Source organism: Pundamilia nyererei, unplaced genomic scaffold (genome assembly GCF_000239375.1).
Source record: "Pundamilia nyererei isolate P.nyererei 1_Seehausen unplaced genomic scaffold, PunNye1.0 scaffold00002, whole genome shotgun sequence".
Classification (NCBI taxonomy): Eukaryota; Metazoa; Chordata; class Actinopteri; order Cichliformes; family Cichlidae; genus Pundamilia; species Pundamilia nyererei.
Window position 1 is genome coordinate 4,918,142 of NW_005187403.1, and position 14,532 is coordinate 4,932,673.

The window sequence follows — 14,532 nt, forward strand, 5'->3', positions numbered from 1 at the left end:
AGTGTTAATATGAATGAATATTAATATTTTGTTAAAAGATACTGACAAAGTGATTCCAAAACTGATTCCAAGGACCATATGACAACATACATACACACTGCAATATAAACAGGTCTGTGAGACCCAACATATAGTATGCTCACACTCACACACGTGTTTGAAGCTGAAAACTATGGAAAAATTCACAAGACCATAATGTAACACTAAGCTTTTCTTACTGTCTGTATTGTGATTAAAATGTCTCATTTAAATTTCAAACAAAAAAAAGAAAGAAAAAAAAAAGCTACAGCTTCATTATGGGCTCTGTTGATGAAAGAGTGAAGTGGAAGAAACAAAACTGTTGGCTTTTGGCTGTTGTTGGTCATTTCTGTAGTACTTTCTTTGAAAAAGTCAAACAAATATAGCTATCCTAAACAACCAAAACAAGTGGAAATCCTATTTGCAGTGTACTCCCGAGCACAGCAGTGGAAAATATTTTTCAAGTTTCAAGCTCTCAGACCCAAAGCTCTTTCTGTGTCTGTGTTTACAATGCAAGAAAATCCATTCCTCTCCATTTGACATCAATCAAACCAAAGAGAGAGAAGGAAGAATCGAGCACTAAAAGCAGGGTAACGCCTAAGCTTTCGGCTCGCATAGATTTCATGCACATATGCAGACCTCATTATTAAATCTCGTTTAATATGAGCAGCCACTATTGTGACAGCTAATGTGACAGAAAATCAGAAAAAAATCACAGCAGGTCATACAGATTATCAAAAATATTGAAGCTGTTGGTGAAACTAGAGGACGCTTGGTATATCAACTCAAAATGGAGCTAAATTTAACTATAGATAACATGCCCAGAATGTGCTGTGTAGGTACAGACAAGTGTGAAGTCACAGTTCTATTCTCATCATTCGGAAGTGTAAAGATTTGATGGTTGGACAGTTTACTGAGGGAAATGAAAGTGTGAGTTTGTATGTGCAGAGAGTTTCGTTAATGGCAAAGTTAGGTTTGAATGAAATACTTTTCCTATATTTTTTATGACGCTATGAGTGTGTGAGTTAATGCATCTCTGACCCACTGCAACCCTTTGCTGTTAACAGCTGCAGTTTTAATGTTTGAGTAGTTTCACTTACTAAGCTACTCTATAATTTATACTGTAGCCTCCCACAACTACATGTGGAGGCACATTATGTCTTGTAGCAATCAGATCACATTTACATGCAGAGAAATATAGAGATAAACATAAACTTACAGAGCGGTTTTATGCATTGATGCGTCTTATGGTAAATCTTTCTGATGTGTAGATCTTGCAGGCAGGTGATTCATATTGCAATTTGAGGGACGCACCAACTTTTTGAACACTGCAGCAATCACAGGTTGGATGTTGTGATGAAGATGGCGGCAATCAAAATCAAGCTGCTTCGCAGTTCCTGCCGCACAGAGCTGATGGTGTTTACATTGCAGCAGTCTGCTGTTTTGTTTTCTTGGTGTTGCTCTATTAGATTATAATATTCTGTGTGTATGTCAGTTGTAATCATTTGTGTTGTTGATTAGCATCTCCGTTTGGAAACTGAGACTACGCGCTGATTGAGTTGTCTTGTGCCAGCCTGCAGTTTCTCTTTACTGCATTAAGACCCTCAGCTGTTTTTGTTTTTGTAAACAAGTCCCGATGATGATAATGAGAGGATTTCTTTTTAGGGTTTTTCTTTCTTCTAAATGAGTCCAGTATGTTTGTGTCAGTATAAATATATATTAGAAGTTATACTCCTGCTCTATCTTTCCTCCTGTACCTACTGGAAGAAAAGATCAGATCCCTCAATAAGAGAATTTCTATGCACTATAAATTACTAAAGTCCATTTTCTATGCAATAATGCACTCTTAAATTACATTAAAGTGAATTAACTTTATAATACAGCTGTGTTCACACTAGAAGTGATTCGCTGTGACATCGTAATGAGAGACCAGACAAACTGAATGACATTTGTTGATTCAAGCTGCTATGGACAAAATAAACACTGGACAGGAAAAAGTTTCTTCATTTCCAGGCATGTGATTCAACAGACAACCAATGAGAGTGCAGGACACTGTTTACTGACATAAATACATTAGAGGCTTATCAAGGTAACCAAAGCCCGAAACATCCACAAGAAACCACTGCCATCACTTTGAAGCTGACAGCAGATTTTGTCCTTCATCACTTAGCTTGAAATCAAGTTAAGGAGTGGCCTCGATACAGCCACTGCAGACAGCAACAAGGGGCAGAAACAAATGTTGTTGGGGGGGTTTTAAACTATGGGTATATGAGTATTATAGCATATTATATGATGAGACAGACAAAGAAATATGAACATATCCTGAACTCTATTCTCTGGATTCTCTGGCTGTTCAGTGTCTGCCTGTCCAGCATACTAAAAAGGCAGACTCTTAAAGTATACGTCACTCCATCCTAAAAAAGCAGCTTCGTGTCACTGCTCATGAGCTGCCTTTCCATCTTCTGGTATCATAAAAAAAAAAAAAACATTTTTCGATGACACTGACCCTCAGCTATATATTCACAGGCTGAAATCCTTAATCGGATCTTTTATCTAACATTAGACTTCCTGCAGTTCTACCCGGATTCATTCTTGCCCTTCTCAGTAAAGCTGCAACTCTGGAGTCTGAATGACCGGAGACTGTAAAGGTGAACCCTGGCAGGGAAGCAGCGTTGTAATCAGTCACATTGTTGTACTAATTAGGCCTGTCAACCTGGGGTAGTAGGTGTAAGCAGCCTGGTCTCCACAATGAACCTCTTCAATACTGGGCTTAAGTTATTCACTCTATTTTTATTCACTTTCCCCATTTGGCCTGCCATCTTGTACCAAGTAATCCTCATCCCACTCCACACCTCCTGCACACTGTTTTGTTGTAGTTTGTCTTCAATTATGTCCCTTTGTATCAATCTTTTATTCTCCTTCTCAGCACTAACAGACCAGCTTAACTTCCTCCCTATTGTCAGCCCTCAAACCCCTTTTCTACCCTAAGACGGGATTTCATCTCCTTTGTTTCCCAGTGCTTGTTTAAAGTGAAGCAAAGAAAACAGCTAACCGTTTAATGAAATTGAAGGGTCCACATAAAAAAAAAATACAATGTTATATAGCTGGGGGACTCTGCTTTGTCCTCTGATTGTACTCCACAGACCATGTTCTATTCTGTTAGCTCAAAACAGTCCTGCAGTGCCTCCACCGGGATCACACTCTTACAGTGTCAGTAGCAATATTAAGTTGTGTATTGGCACCCATTGAAAAAAAAAAAACATCCAAACGAGGCAAGGTTTCATTTTGAAGAACCTGAAATAAGCTACAGTAGGTTACAACATTCTGAGTAAGCTGTACTTTGATAGAAGGGAAGTTGCAGTGGTTCAAATTGGAGATGATTAGAGCATGAGCAAAGAGCTGTCCAGGTTCCTCAGAGAGGAAAAGGCTGATTTGATGGATGTTGTGCAGTGTTAACCTGGAGTATTAGGCTGTGGTTGCATTTGAGGCTGTGCGCAGACGTTGCTTGTGCTTGTCTAGAATCTCACTATGGATGTTGACAGTCTACGCAGGAGTCAGTACTTGTGCAGTGTTCTCTGTGATGGTGGAAAACTGAATCTGACAAAGGACAGAACAGTGTTGTTGGCATTGGTGTGGTGGGTAAAAGCAGAGATACCCATTACAGAGATACTGAAGTTTTAGGTAAGGGGGAAAGCAGAGAGAATTAATTTCTGCTAAGGCAACGGTAGCATAAAAGGAAAAACAGGTATCTGTATTAGCGTACTGTGTGTATAATCATGTCGCTTTGACTGCATATTTACATTCATGACATAGTTTCTGTTTTTGTGCTGCTGTTTGCTTCATCTAAAATCTGTATCCACTCTAATTTCTATGTTGTTAGGCTGGTAAGGATGGTAATTAGGTGTGTTTCACTTTTGAATACAAAATACAAAAGAAAGCGATTTATTTCCTTCAAAAATGTATTCAAAAACAATATCCAGTGTTAAAGCTTCCCATTCATATGCAAACTATGAAACCCACCTGCCACTGCCATTGACACAAACATCAATACAAGAGCAGTAAATTTAGATCAGAGTAATGACTATTATCATAAACTTACCATCTCCTATTACCAGTTTTATTTCACTTTTTATATAAATAAATACATTCATATAATTCACAAAGTAGGTCATTCATGTTTTCCTCCGGTCAGTTTGCATAACTACATTTAGCAGCATTATTTAGTGTCTGTGCTTTGTGTTTACTGTTATTTATCACTCGCTAAAATGCTAACATGTTAAGCTGCTGTGGTCAAACTGCTTAACATCTAAATAACAGTCTCGCCTCTAAGAGCACGGGAACTTATTGGCAATAGCATTGAGCTCAAAGCACTGCTTTAATTACAGCCTCACACAGCTGTTACAGCAGTAGCTTCTAAAGCTGCATCCACACTGGAAGTGATGTGGCCATCAGAGAGCATAATATACCAATAACATTTGGCGACTTCAAGCGACTGCAGGCAAAATAACTGCTGGCGACTTGAAGTGGGTAAGCGAGACAAATTTCAAATTCAGCTTGTAGGCAACCAACTGAAGCGACTACCAGTGTCAGTGCAGGAAACCGCTGATTGACATATCAGGGAACCGGAGACTGAAATGTCCACAAGCGACTAGTAGTCAGTTTCAAAATGGTGCACGCTGAGCAAATCGCTTCCAGTGTGGACACAGCTTTAATATGCTTATTGTCAGAGTGAGCTACACAGCACAGATGGATAAAAATCAGTTTATAGAATGTAACACCACAGTAAACAATAATATGTGTAAGATAATATTTTAAATAATGAAGGCCGCTTTTTTGCTACCTGTAAACTGCCACTATATTAACTTTTCTTAAAAATTGTGCTTTTAATTTGAAATGTATCCTGTAGTGAGCCCCTTCAACTCATCATAAAAGACTGAGATCTGCATGATGGCGCATTGGTGTGGTAGTTAGCACCACATGGTCCAGGGTTTGAATCCACTAAAGCTTGCATTCATCTCCCCACATCTTCATCAGCTCTCTCTGGATATTTCTGCTTCCTCCCCAAAGGTTTTGCAGAGCTGATTAATTGGTGGCTCTAAATCGTCCATAGATGTGAATTGTGTGCTTATATAAGTTAGTCCTGTTACAGATTGGGAACCTGTCCATTGGTACACTGCCTCTCACTCCATGACAACTGGGAGCAGCTCTTCGACTCTGAACCTTCACCCTGAATGGGATAAGTGGAAGAAAATGGATTGGTGCATGAATACCAAGTCCAATTCTGCCCTCCCTTTAGCTCTCTGTTTGGTTCACTTTAAATTCATAGCAGGGGGGGGAATCGTTTTTAGCTAAAACTGAAACACTCAGTACTTTTTGATCAAAAATAATAATCAGAATTATTAAAGTTACAGTTTCTACTAATCGTGATGCTCCAGTTTTTATTCTTTCTTGACTTCTTTTTGACTCACAGTGCCTCTTACATGATAAACTTGCAAACAAGTTGACAGTGATCTACAATATTGGTACATCTAAGATCTGTTTGCTTTAAAAGGGAGCTCTTATCTGTACTCTGGTTCTTGTGTGTAATCTTATTATGGAACAGTGGCTTAGGTTTGCCCTTGTTTTTTAAGCTGAGAAGAGCATGTCTTCTTTGCCCAGTCCATCAAAAAAGGATTCAGCCCTTCGTCTGGCACACTGCTTATGACTCTCTGTCCAATTCTTCCCTGCCTGTCACTGGTGTCTGTGCACCAGTAATGACTCTTCTCTTACCACCAAAAGCCCTGGCTAAAGGGACTTGTTGATCCTCTCTCTGAAATGCAGTGGAGCTTGGGGAAAGAGCCAGTGATTAAATGTTCTTCTCCACAGTTCTCCACAGAACTTATTACTCTTGTCAGGTACATGCTTAGATGCACTTCGCTGTATCATTCCCTCTATTTCTCTTCGCACATACATACACAAATAGTTTAGCATTTTATTTTTTTATGTGCAACAATTAGATGCAATACAAGCATTAAAAATAATTGCGCTCAGAAAGTGGAAATATATGTGCTTTTAAGTGTTTTTGCCAAAGCTGGGCGAAAGCATAAATAAACATGAGCATAAACACAAATCTCTCCTGACTGACAGCATCTGCATTCAGAAATGATAAATATCTTAACCTGTTAAGTGGCTTTGTGTTCCCACTTGATAGCAGAGATCATTTCGGAATCAGTTGAAGAAGAAATATATGGAAGCTCAGGGATTCAAGTGGAGGGGATTGATGAGAGGAGGGGGGTGAATGGCTTACAGTATATGAGGTAGCTTTCACTCTTCTCTCTGATGTTCTCTCTGTTCACTTTTTGTTCCTTTGAAATCAGTAGGCGGAGAGGTTTTATTGACTTGCCTGTAGCGCTTTGTGTACATCTTCACCATGTAAGCTTAATATTCATGTGATAAGATGCCAAGCCCTTGCAATTCATAACATAAAGTATCAGCTCTTCCCCATTTTAAATGCTAAAAGTAGTCTTTCAACAAACTACATAGATGAATGCTTGTGAAAAGTAGTTTTGGCTTATTTATGATACAACGACCCTCTTCAGGCCTGTTTGAGAAACTTCATATAGACTGTATATAAAAGATGGGCTTATATGTGATTTCCACTGGGGCCAGCTGCATCATATTTCAATGCTTGTAAATCCATGGCTCTCTCTACCTCACAGCACCAACCGTATAGTTTGGAAAGGCATATGGGTCAGGACATTTTCAAAATAAAAGACCTTGTGTAAACTAAATGCTGTGTTTCTGAAATGTTTCTGTTGTGCAGAAGGTGTAGAAGAAATATTAAAGAACAAATCTGCATCACAGACCCACACCGAGTATATACACAGTGTTAGCCTCCAGGCATTCTTTCTAATGGCAACAAGGGGATCGCTGTTGTTAGAGTTGAGTGCCCTCAGTGGCCTAAATGCTCAAATCAGAACTGCAAGTCCACAAACCAATTTGCAACTAAATGATGGCTACATCCATTTTTTATAGTCTATAACATCACTCTCGCTTGCTTCCAAAATAAATAAATATTTTATTTTATTCCATTAGAAGCATGTATTGTAAATATCTTTGAGTGTTCGCCGAACATAGCTTGGTCTGAAACCATCATTTACTCCAAGTAACTTGGGTTTAATATGCCAGTTTTTGGGTCATGTATTTGTATTCCTAGTAATTAAAATGAACCTCATAGTTAGTTACTTTAATTAGACAACGACAGATTGGCACAATGGATAGCTCATAACATGTTCCCACATGCATGCCTGTATCTTTTGGTATCTACATTGCAGTCATGTACTTCATCATTCCTCTGTTTTTTATACACTGCTTGTGTCTTGCTATCTTGCTCACCTTGTATCTCTATCTGTCCTCTCTAAGGGTACTTGTGTGTGCTCGTGTGTGTTTGTGTGTGCCCGCTATTCTTTTGGGCTTTTCTCTCCTGATGATCTCCTCTCATCCTCCGTGGAGCAGCCTTAATTACAGTGTGGCTCTTCGCGCTCTGCTTGGTGCTGATTAAAAAGGACACTGACGCTCCATGGGGAAAGCATGACTGGGAGTTTGTTCACTTTCATGCACACTCTGCTTATCGCTGTCTGACCAGCTCCATTACCATGGCTTTGAGGCCCAGTTTGTAATTGCCTCTCTTTATTACTGTGCCTACATGTCAGGCCAGGGAACAAGGACCCGCTGCATCCGGCGAGAGTGTGTGGCAAGCCAGGAATGCACGCACGCACACACATACATACACATAAACATGCACAGTGTGAATCTGAATGCTACAACCCAGGCCAGGCAGAAAACAAAGCATTTTCAAAGTGAGCTAGTGTCATGCTGAGAACAATTGACCTAATAAAATAGAGGCCCTCAAACACTTGCACATAAAAAGCCTGACTTAGCCTGATATGGTTAACAAACCAAGGGTTTCGCAATTCATTCTTTTAAGGTTCTTGTCTGTGATGACAAGGTTTTGATTTCATAATGTATTACCAATTTCAAAAAAAAAAGACAGAAAGGGGCACAACCATCGTGTTTATTCTTTTTTTAAACAAGCGTGAACAATGACACTAGCTTTGAAAAGGCATGGCGCTGTTTTTAACATTGAACACATACTGTAAAAGATAAAAGGCATCCACTAGTTTGTTCACTCCAATTATGAAGCCAGTATTTTAGCTTTATTGCAATTGCTTTTTCATTTATTTAATTATTTATTGAGTGTTGTGCAAAGGTCTTGAATCAGTCCCCATTTCTTTACATTTAGCTAACAAGGGAAACAATTTTCAACTAATTAATGACCTGGCAAAAAACCTGAGAGATGCACCTGGTCCTTCAGATGATTCATCTACTGTTTGTGAAGCTTCATCCCAAATGCTCTCAGTGGAAGAGTCGCTAGAAAGAAATCATAGGGCCCTAGGGCTATTATTATCATCATTATTATTGAATTTTGATTATTATTTTTAGTTTCCCAAAACACCAAAAGCCACAAAATGCTCAGAATTACAATTAAATAAACAAACATAAAATAAAAAATATTTAAATTCAGTGTGTCGGCTTTTATTTTAAATATGTTTCAGTATTCCAAATATTAACTTACAAGCTTATTAGAATTGTACAAACAATGTTTTTGCTTTAAACACAGTATTTCCATGTATGTTTCCACATATTTTTTTTTTTTTAAATGAACTATTTATTTGTCTGTTTAATTTTTGGAGCTGGAAATGATCATATTAGGACATGGTTAAAGCTAAGTTTTCACTTAATGCTAGCAAGCTTGTCTGGCCACAGACTGCATATTTCTACATTTGTCCATTTGAGGAACTACACTTCTTGGCACTTCAATGTGTGCTATATTTTTTAGTCCTAGGTTGGTACACAAATTAAAGCTGAGGCTAATACAAAGGTGATATTTTCAGAATAAGTTAAAGTGTTGGACAAGTTAAACTTTTTGGGGTTGGTGATGGTGCTGGATGAATTAAGCAATCCCCGTATTCTAAAACAGGTATCTAATGGTTTTTTGGACATTCAAATTAAATTTTAAAGCAATAGCCAGCAAATAATAGGTGTAATTCTTACTATTTCATCCTTGGTATTATCTGTACTATAAAAATGTTTAGTGGATTAAATTCCATGTATTGGGACGGCGTTTGTAACCGCAGACTCGATAGCTTGACTAATGGAGCATATTTTTATTAATGGGAAACACGAGTTGGTAATGATGCAGTGCTGAGTCCCATATATTAGACAACGTTACCTGTAAGTCATTCCTTAATGGAGAGTATATGAATATATCACTTAATTCGGCTGTTCCTTACCTTTGGGACCTTGACACAACAGCGGGTGAAAAATTTTCAACACAACAACACGGCGCAGAGCTGACACAGCACCTGTCATCAAGATGGAAAGTACGCGTGATGCCAGAAGTAAAACAGGCAGATGTCAGCTGTGCTGACTGCCTTAGCAGAACATCCTCCAACAGATGGCAAATCTCTGTGATGAAGACCCTGAATATATGTTGAAGTCAGCATATTTACATTCGGTTGTTTTCTTTTTTGAATTGTTTTCTGTGTTTCATACCAACTTTTAGGGGTGCATTATGGAAAACATGGGGAACAAAGTTAAATGTGGAAAATGAGCTAAAAGTATTAAGATTGAAGTTGTAATATTTTTTAAAGATCACAAGTTGAAATATGAAGAACAAAGCTGACAATCCAAGTCAAAGTGTAACCACTACTGCATGGCTATCTTGACAAAGTGCCTCGGGCTCATGAATTAGTGAAATCACATTTCAAAACTGGTTTAAATCATTTCTCTTTTGGCACATAAACAGGGTGAAAACAAGTGTAAGAAACCTGAAGAGCTTGTGCAAAAAAACAGCATGTCTGGAGAAAGAAAACCCTCAAGAAAGAGTTGGTTGCCATGATGTAAACTGACATAGACGGTCAAGACATATGCAAGGATCATATGATCTATCAAAAGAGGCAATAAGACAGTTGATCGAATTGTTTAGATTAACCCTTGTATGGTGTTCGGGTCTGTGAGACCCGTGTTCAGTTTTTTTCAAAAGAAAAATTAAACAATTAATTATTTTTTCACGTGTAAATGTGTTGTGTCTTTCCACTCACTCCACTTGATTATAACTGATTTATTTATAACATTTTATATAAAAGAAAAACGAGAAGCACATTAATTCATAAATGTGATCTAACAAAGGTAAAGGGAAAAAATTAACCATGTTTGCTGTTCATATGGCTTGTAATTGGGATGAAGTAAACATCTGTTGAGTAATTTAACATAAAATTGTTTGATAGTGTTAATTTGGAAAGCCAAAACTCTAGCGGGTCCACCAGACCCATGAACACTGGCTGAGTAACAAAAATACGAACACCACACAAGGGTTAAACATATTTTGTATGTGTAGGACACAAATCTCTTTTTACTTGTAACATATGTCTCTCTGTGTATATATGTCTGGGTGAGCCAGTATGATTGAATGAATGAACATTGTCAGCAAATCTTAACATTTATATGTTTTTAGAAATCATTTATTATAAATCCCAATTCTTTGGATTTTCATATATAATAGGTTAATATTATCTTCCCCCTAAAAATGCCATGCAATGTTCTCCATTTGCATGTGTTTCATGTGTCCAACAGTCTTTAAAATTTGTTCGACAGGTCACTACATTCGAAATTAAAATTTTGATAAAGCCCTGCAGGCCTTTTAGCAAATATTAAATAAATGACACGTTTGCTTTTTTCCTTTTTGACAGGCTTGATGAAAACGAGAAGAGATTTAAACCTGCTCTTTCTGCCTTTGACTTCCAACTCCTCCTTTACAACCTGACGGCTCTCAAGATCAGCAATGCTGGGGGACACAACTGTAAGTGTTGGTTTGTGTTTATGAACTTGTCCCAACAAGCATATCCAATTCATTTTTACATGACTTACACTGGAGCCTTAAATGGGTGGTATGTGCTGTAGGAGCAAATAAAATCTATCAAATCTATTTTTCTGAAAGCACTATTTACAAATAATGCCAACATTTAGAGGCCTACAAAATTACTAAAATCATTGTTTTTTATGACCGTTTTCTTTAACCAGACAGGAACACATAATTCAAGCTGCAGCAGAACTTGCTAGTAAATCGGTGTTGGTGTTTGTGCTCGAGGAATCGTTCAACTGTCCCCTATCTGGCTCTGCAACAGAACGGGACATTTATTCCCAGATGTTTGCGATGAGTTCTTGAAATTTGATAGTTTGTATTGTAATGAACCAGCGGGATCTGAGAGGCATTACGGTGGATTAAAGCGTGGAGGAGACAGAACAGCTGGACAAAATCACCAGCTTCCTCACACTTACTTACACCATTTTAATTAGCTGCTTGGTGCAGGCGTCACCACACAGACTCTTATGTAGTTCCACATGCATGGCGTTTAGGCACAAAAATAAAAAAAACCCACACACACAGGCACACTCATGCATATTCCATCAAACTGTTTTCTGTACCCACCCACCTACCTACCCACATGAACGTGGTATCAAAGTCAAGCACACAGTTTACACTGCATCTTTTGCACATTATGGGGGAGAAACTGTTAATGACTTGTGTTAGGTCTCAAACTCATTCTCAAACAGTGTTAGAAGTGCTTTATCGCTGCAGGCGGTGCAACAAACTTTAATATCCAAACCCCATAAAGCTGTCCTCTCATCATTCTCATCTCTGCCTCTCACATTTTCCTTCATTCTTTAAAATTCTCCCTGCACCACAGAGAGTGTCTTATTAACAGAACTGTATTACTTAAGTGACAGTATTGTCTTTAGGTTACTAAGGCAAGGCTGTGATGACAGTCGCAGTAAAGAGCTTTTATTTTCCCCACCACAAAAAAAAAATTAGGTTTGAAAAGCAAGTGTGGCCGTATTGAAAGTTTATGGGAAATCAATGGCTTAATGGTTAAATGTACAGGCGCCTAAGGAGACCTAAATTGTCAGAGTCTGCCAGGCTGCTGTAAAGTCATTTGTTGCAAGTAAAATCTCAACTGCTCTGACAAGGTTTCCTGCAGAAAAAGGATTGATGGAGAGAACTTGCGCAGCACGACTTAAAATGGAAGGCTTTTAATTAACCAAAATATAGGCTTCAGTATCTGAAAACTGTTTTAATTGCACATTTCCACCCGTTGAACGAGCTAATAGAATTCAGGAGCTACTGGAGAGTAAAGGGTAGAGGCTAAGGCAAGTCGCGGAAAGGGAAGAGGACTGGCTTGCCTACTGATTATCCCTCAGAGGTGTAAATGAACCGTCTTTCATCACCGCTCAAGGAATCTCTGAATCATGGCTTGTTAGATGTCAAGGTCCATCCTCTCCTCTGGTTCTTCCACTGTCTCGCCCCTCGCCGTTTCTGCCACTCAGGTCATTATGCAGTCGCTCATCCACACTTGGTTTATTCCTTATCTGACAACTGCTACATAGTCATACGTGCATAGAATCTGTCCGTCTATCGTCTGTCTGGCTATTGAAAACGGACACGGTAATGTACACCAAAAGTAATTTTGTGTTCTGCGGCTGTGGCTCAGGCAGTAAAGGGTGAGAGGGATACAGTTCAGCATGGCCTGCCCCCATCACTATTCATGAGAGGAGAGCGGGATCTTGAAAACCCCACAGGAACTGCACGTTTGACATACCTCCACAGAGTCTCCTGTCTGTTTTTTTTTTTCTTGTCTTGCTCTGCTGCAGTGATTTATTCATTTGCTATATCAAAGAGTCCCTGGATCACAAGTGTACGTGTGTGGGCACGTGCAGGCACATGTGTGTAAGCAAGCATTAAGTGCGGCATTTATGGCCGTGTGGGTGGATGAATCGGTTATGTGTGTATCTGACTGTAAAATGTAAACACAGGCCAAAACCTATAATGAGACAGGGAGAGAGGGACGGCACTGCAACAAATGCTAATAACCTACTGCTTAACAAGATGCAGAGACCTCCCACTATCACCACCACCACACACACACACACACTTGCACCTGTCGCTTATTCCAGAGAAAGATTTGTATTAACATCTTTGACATTCCTCCTTTTCCTTCCTTGCCAGACACATCACAGCTCGCAGGAGTAACCATGACCTCAGCAGTCGTCTCAGCTGACCCAGCCTTTCCTCCTGCTCTGTGGGTGGAATCCTGTTCCTGTCCCCCGGGCTTTGCGGGCCAGTTTTGTGAACAGTGTGCCCCCGGATTTACCCGGGAAGAGCCTGCTAGAGGGCCTCTCTCGGCATGCGTTCCATGCAACTGCCACCAGCATGGAACGTGCCATCCAGAGACAGGTAATAAGTGAAACATTGACATTGCGTTGTACACAGCTGTGTTCATGTGATAAATTAGAAAAATGTCAGGAATTCATAATGAATTTGGTGCCACTTCACTGACAGCCAGTCAGCAGTATTTCTGTTTCAGCGACTCCAGCTGAAGTAGGGAAAAAAAAGCATGAAAATGTTGAATTCATAAATCAAGTGCATTTCATTTTTAAAGGTGCACTTCACTAGTTTCACAGTCAACGTACTACTTATAGGGAGTGTGCCACAGTCTGTCAAAACAGCTTTTTTTAATCTCTCTGTGTCTTTGGGGGGCCTTGGTTGTATACGAGAAAACATCTTGAGTGTTGGTCAGAAGTGTAAACTAAAGTTTGGAGAGTATAAATATAAAAAAGAAAACACATATGGCAAACTTCACATGGAATTCAGAAGTCAAGAGTGGTCTAAATAATAAAGAATAATCCTTTTTAATAGAGGTGGATTTTTGTAAATAGCCTATAGCTCGCTATCTATTCGTCCATCTGTCCATTGTCACAGGGTCCATTTACTGGAGGTCTGTGGTGAATCTATGTAGAGCCAATGCGGGCTATGCCGATGGCAGCAGGCAGGGAGGTAATGGCGTCCGGTTTAGAAGTGCAAAAGAGTCCACGCACATCCTCCTCATCCTAGGGGGCAGGTGTAGAGCTGAAAAATGCAATAAAGAAGAAGAAGTAATGATTCGCATAATGCAGTTTTGCAGATTCCTTATTTATTGCATCTGGTAATGTTTGTGAATCCAATATCTCAAGAATGAAGAGACATAGGAATTTGAAATTGATACCACAAGTGTCTCTACTAAAAATCCTGGGCGAGGTCAAATCTCAGTGACCTCGATCTCAAGGTTCAGGTCAAAGGCCAGGCTTTCTGAAAATCTCGTGAATGCAATAAGTTGAGAACAAGGCAACGTAGGATTTTGAAATTGATATCATAGGTGCATCTACTAGGAGGCTCAGGATTCTAGTATTCAGCAAGTATTTTTGCAATTGATTTCACCCAGCCAGCAACCCTTCCACATTTTTTCCAAATCATCAGCAGTAGCAAGGGGGTCACCGACTGGTCTCTAAGCCTGTGAGATTGGGGCCTTATCCAGCTTAGAGTTACCAGGGGGGTCTGGATTCTTTCCCAGCATACAGTGGAGAAATGTTGAGTACACC

At 39.3% G+C, this 14,532-nt stretch overlaps 1 protein-coding gene across 1 annotated transcript in view; it reads left to right on the forward strand.

Moving 5' to 3' along the window:
- The window catches only part of lamc3 (laminin, gamma 3), a 116,938-nt gene that overhangs the window by 83,873 nt on the left and 18,533 nt on the right, over positions 1–14,532 (forward strand). The window contains exons 11-12 of the mRNA XM_005720521.1: positions 10,809–10,918; positions 13,124–13,351. Coding sequence (XP_005720578.1) covers positions 10,809–10,918; positions 13,124–13,351 — 338 coding nt within the window. The remainder of the gene's footprint in view (positions 1–10,808; positions 10,919–13,123; positions 13,352–14,532) is intronic.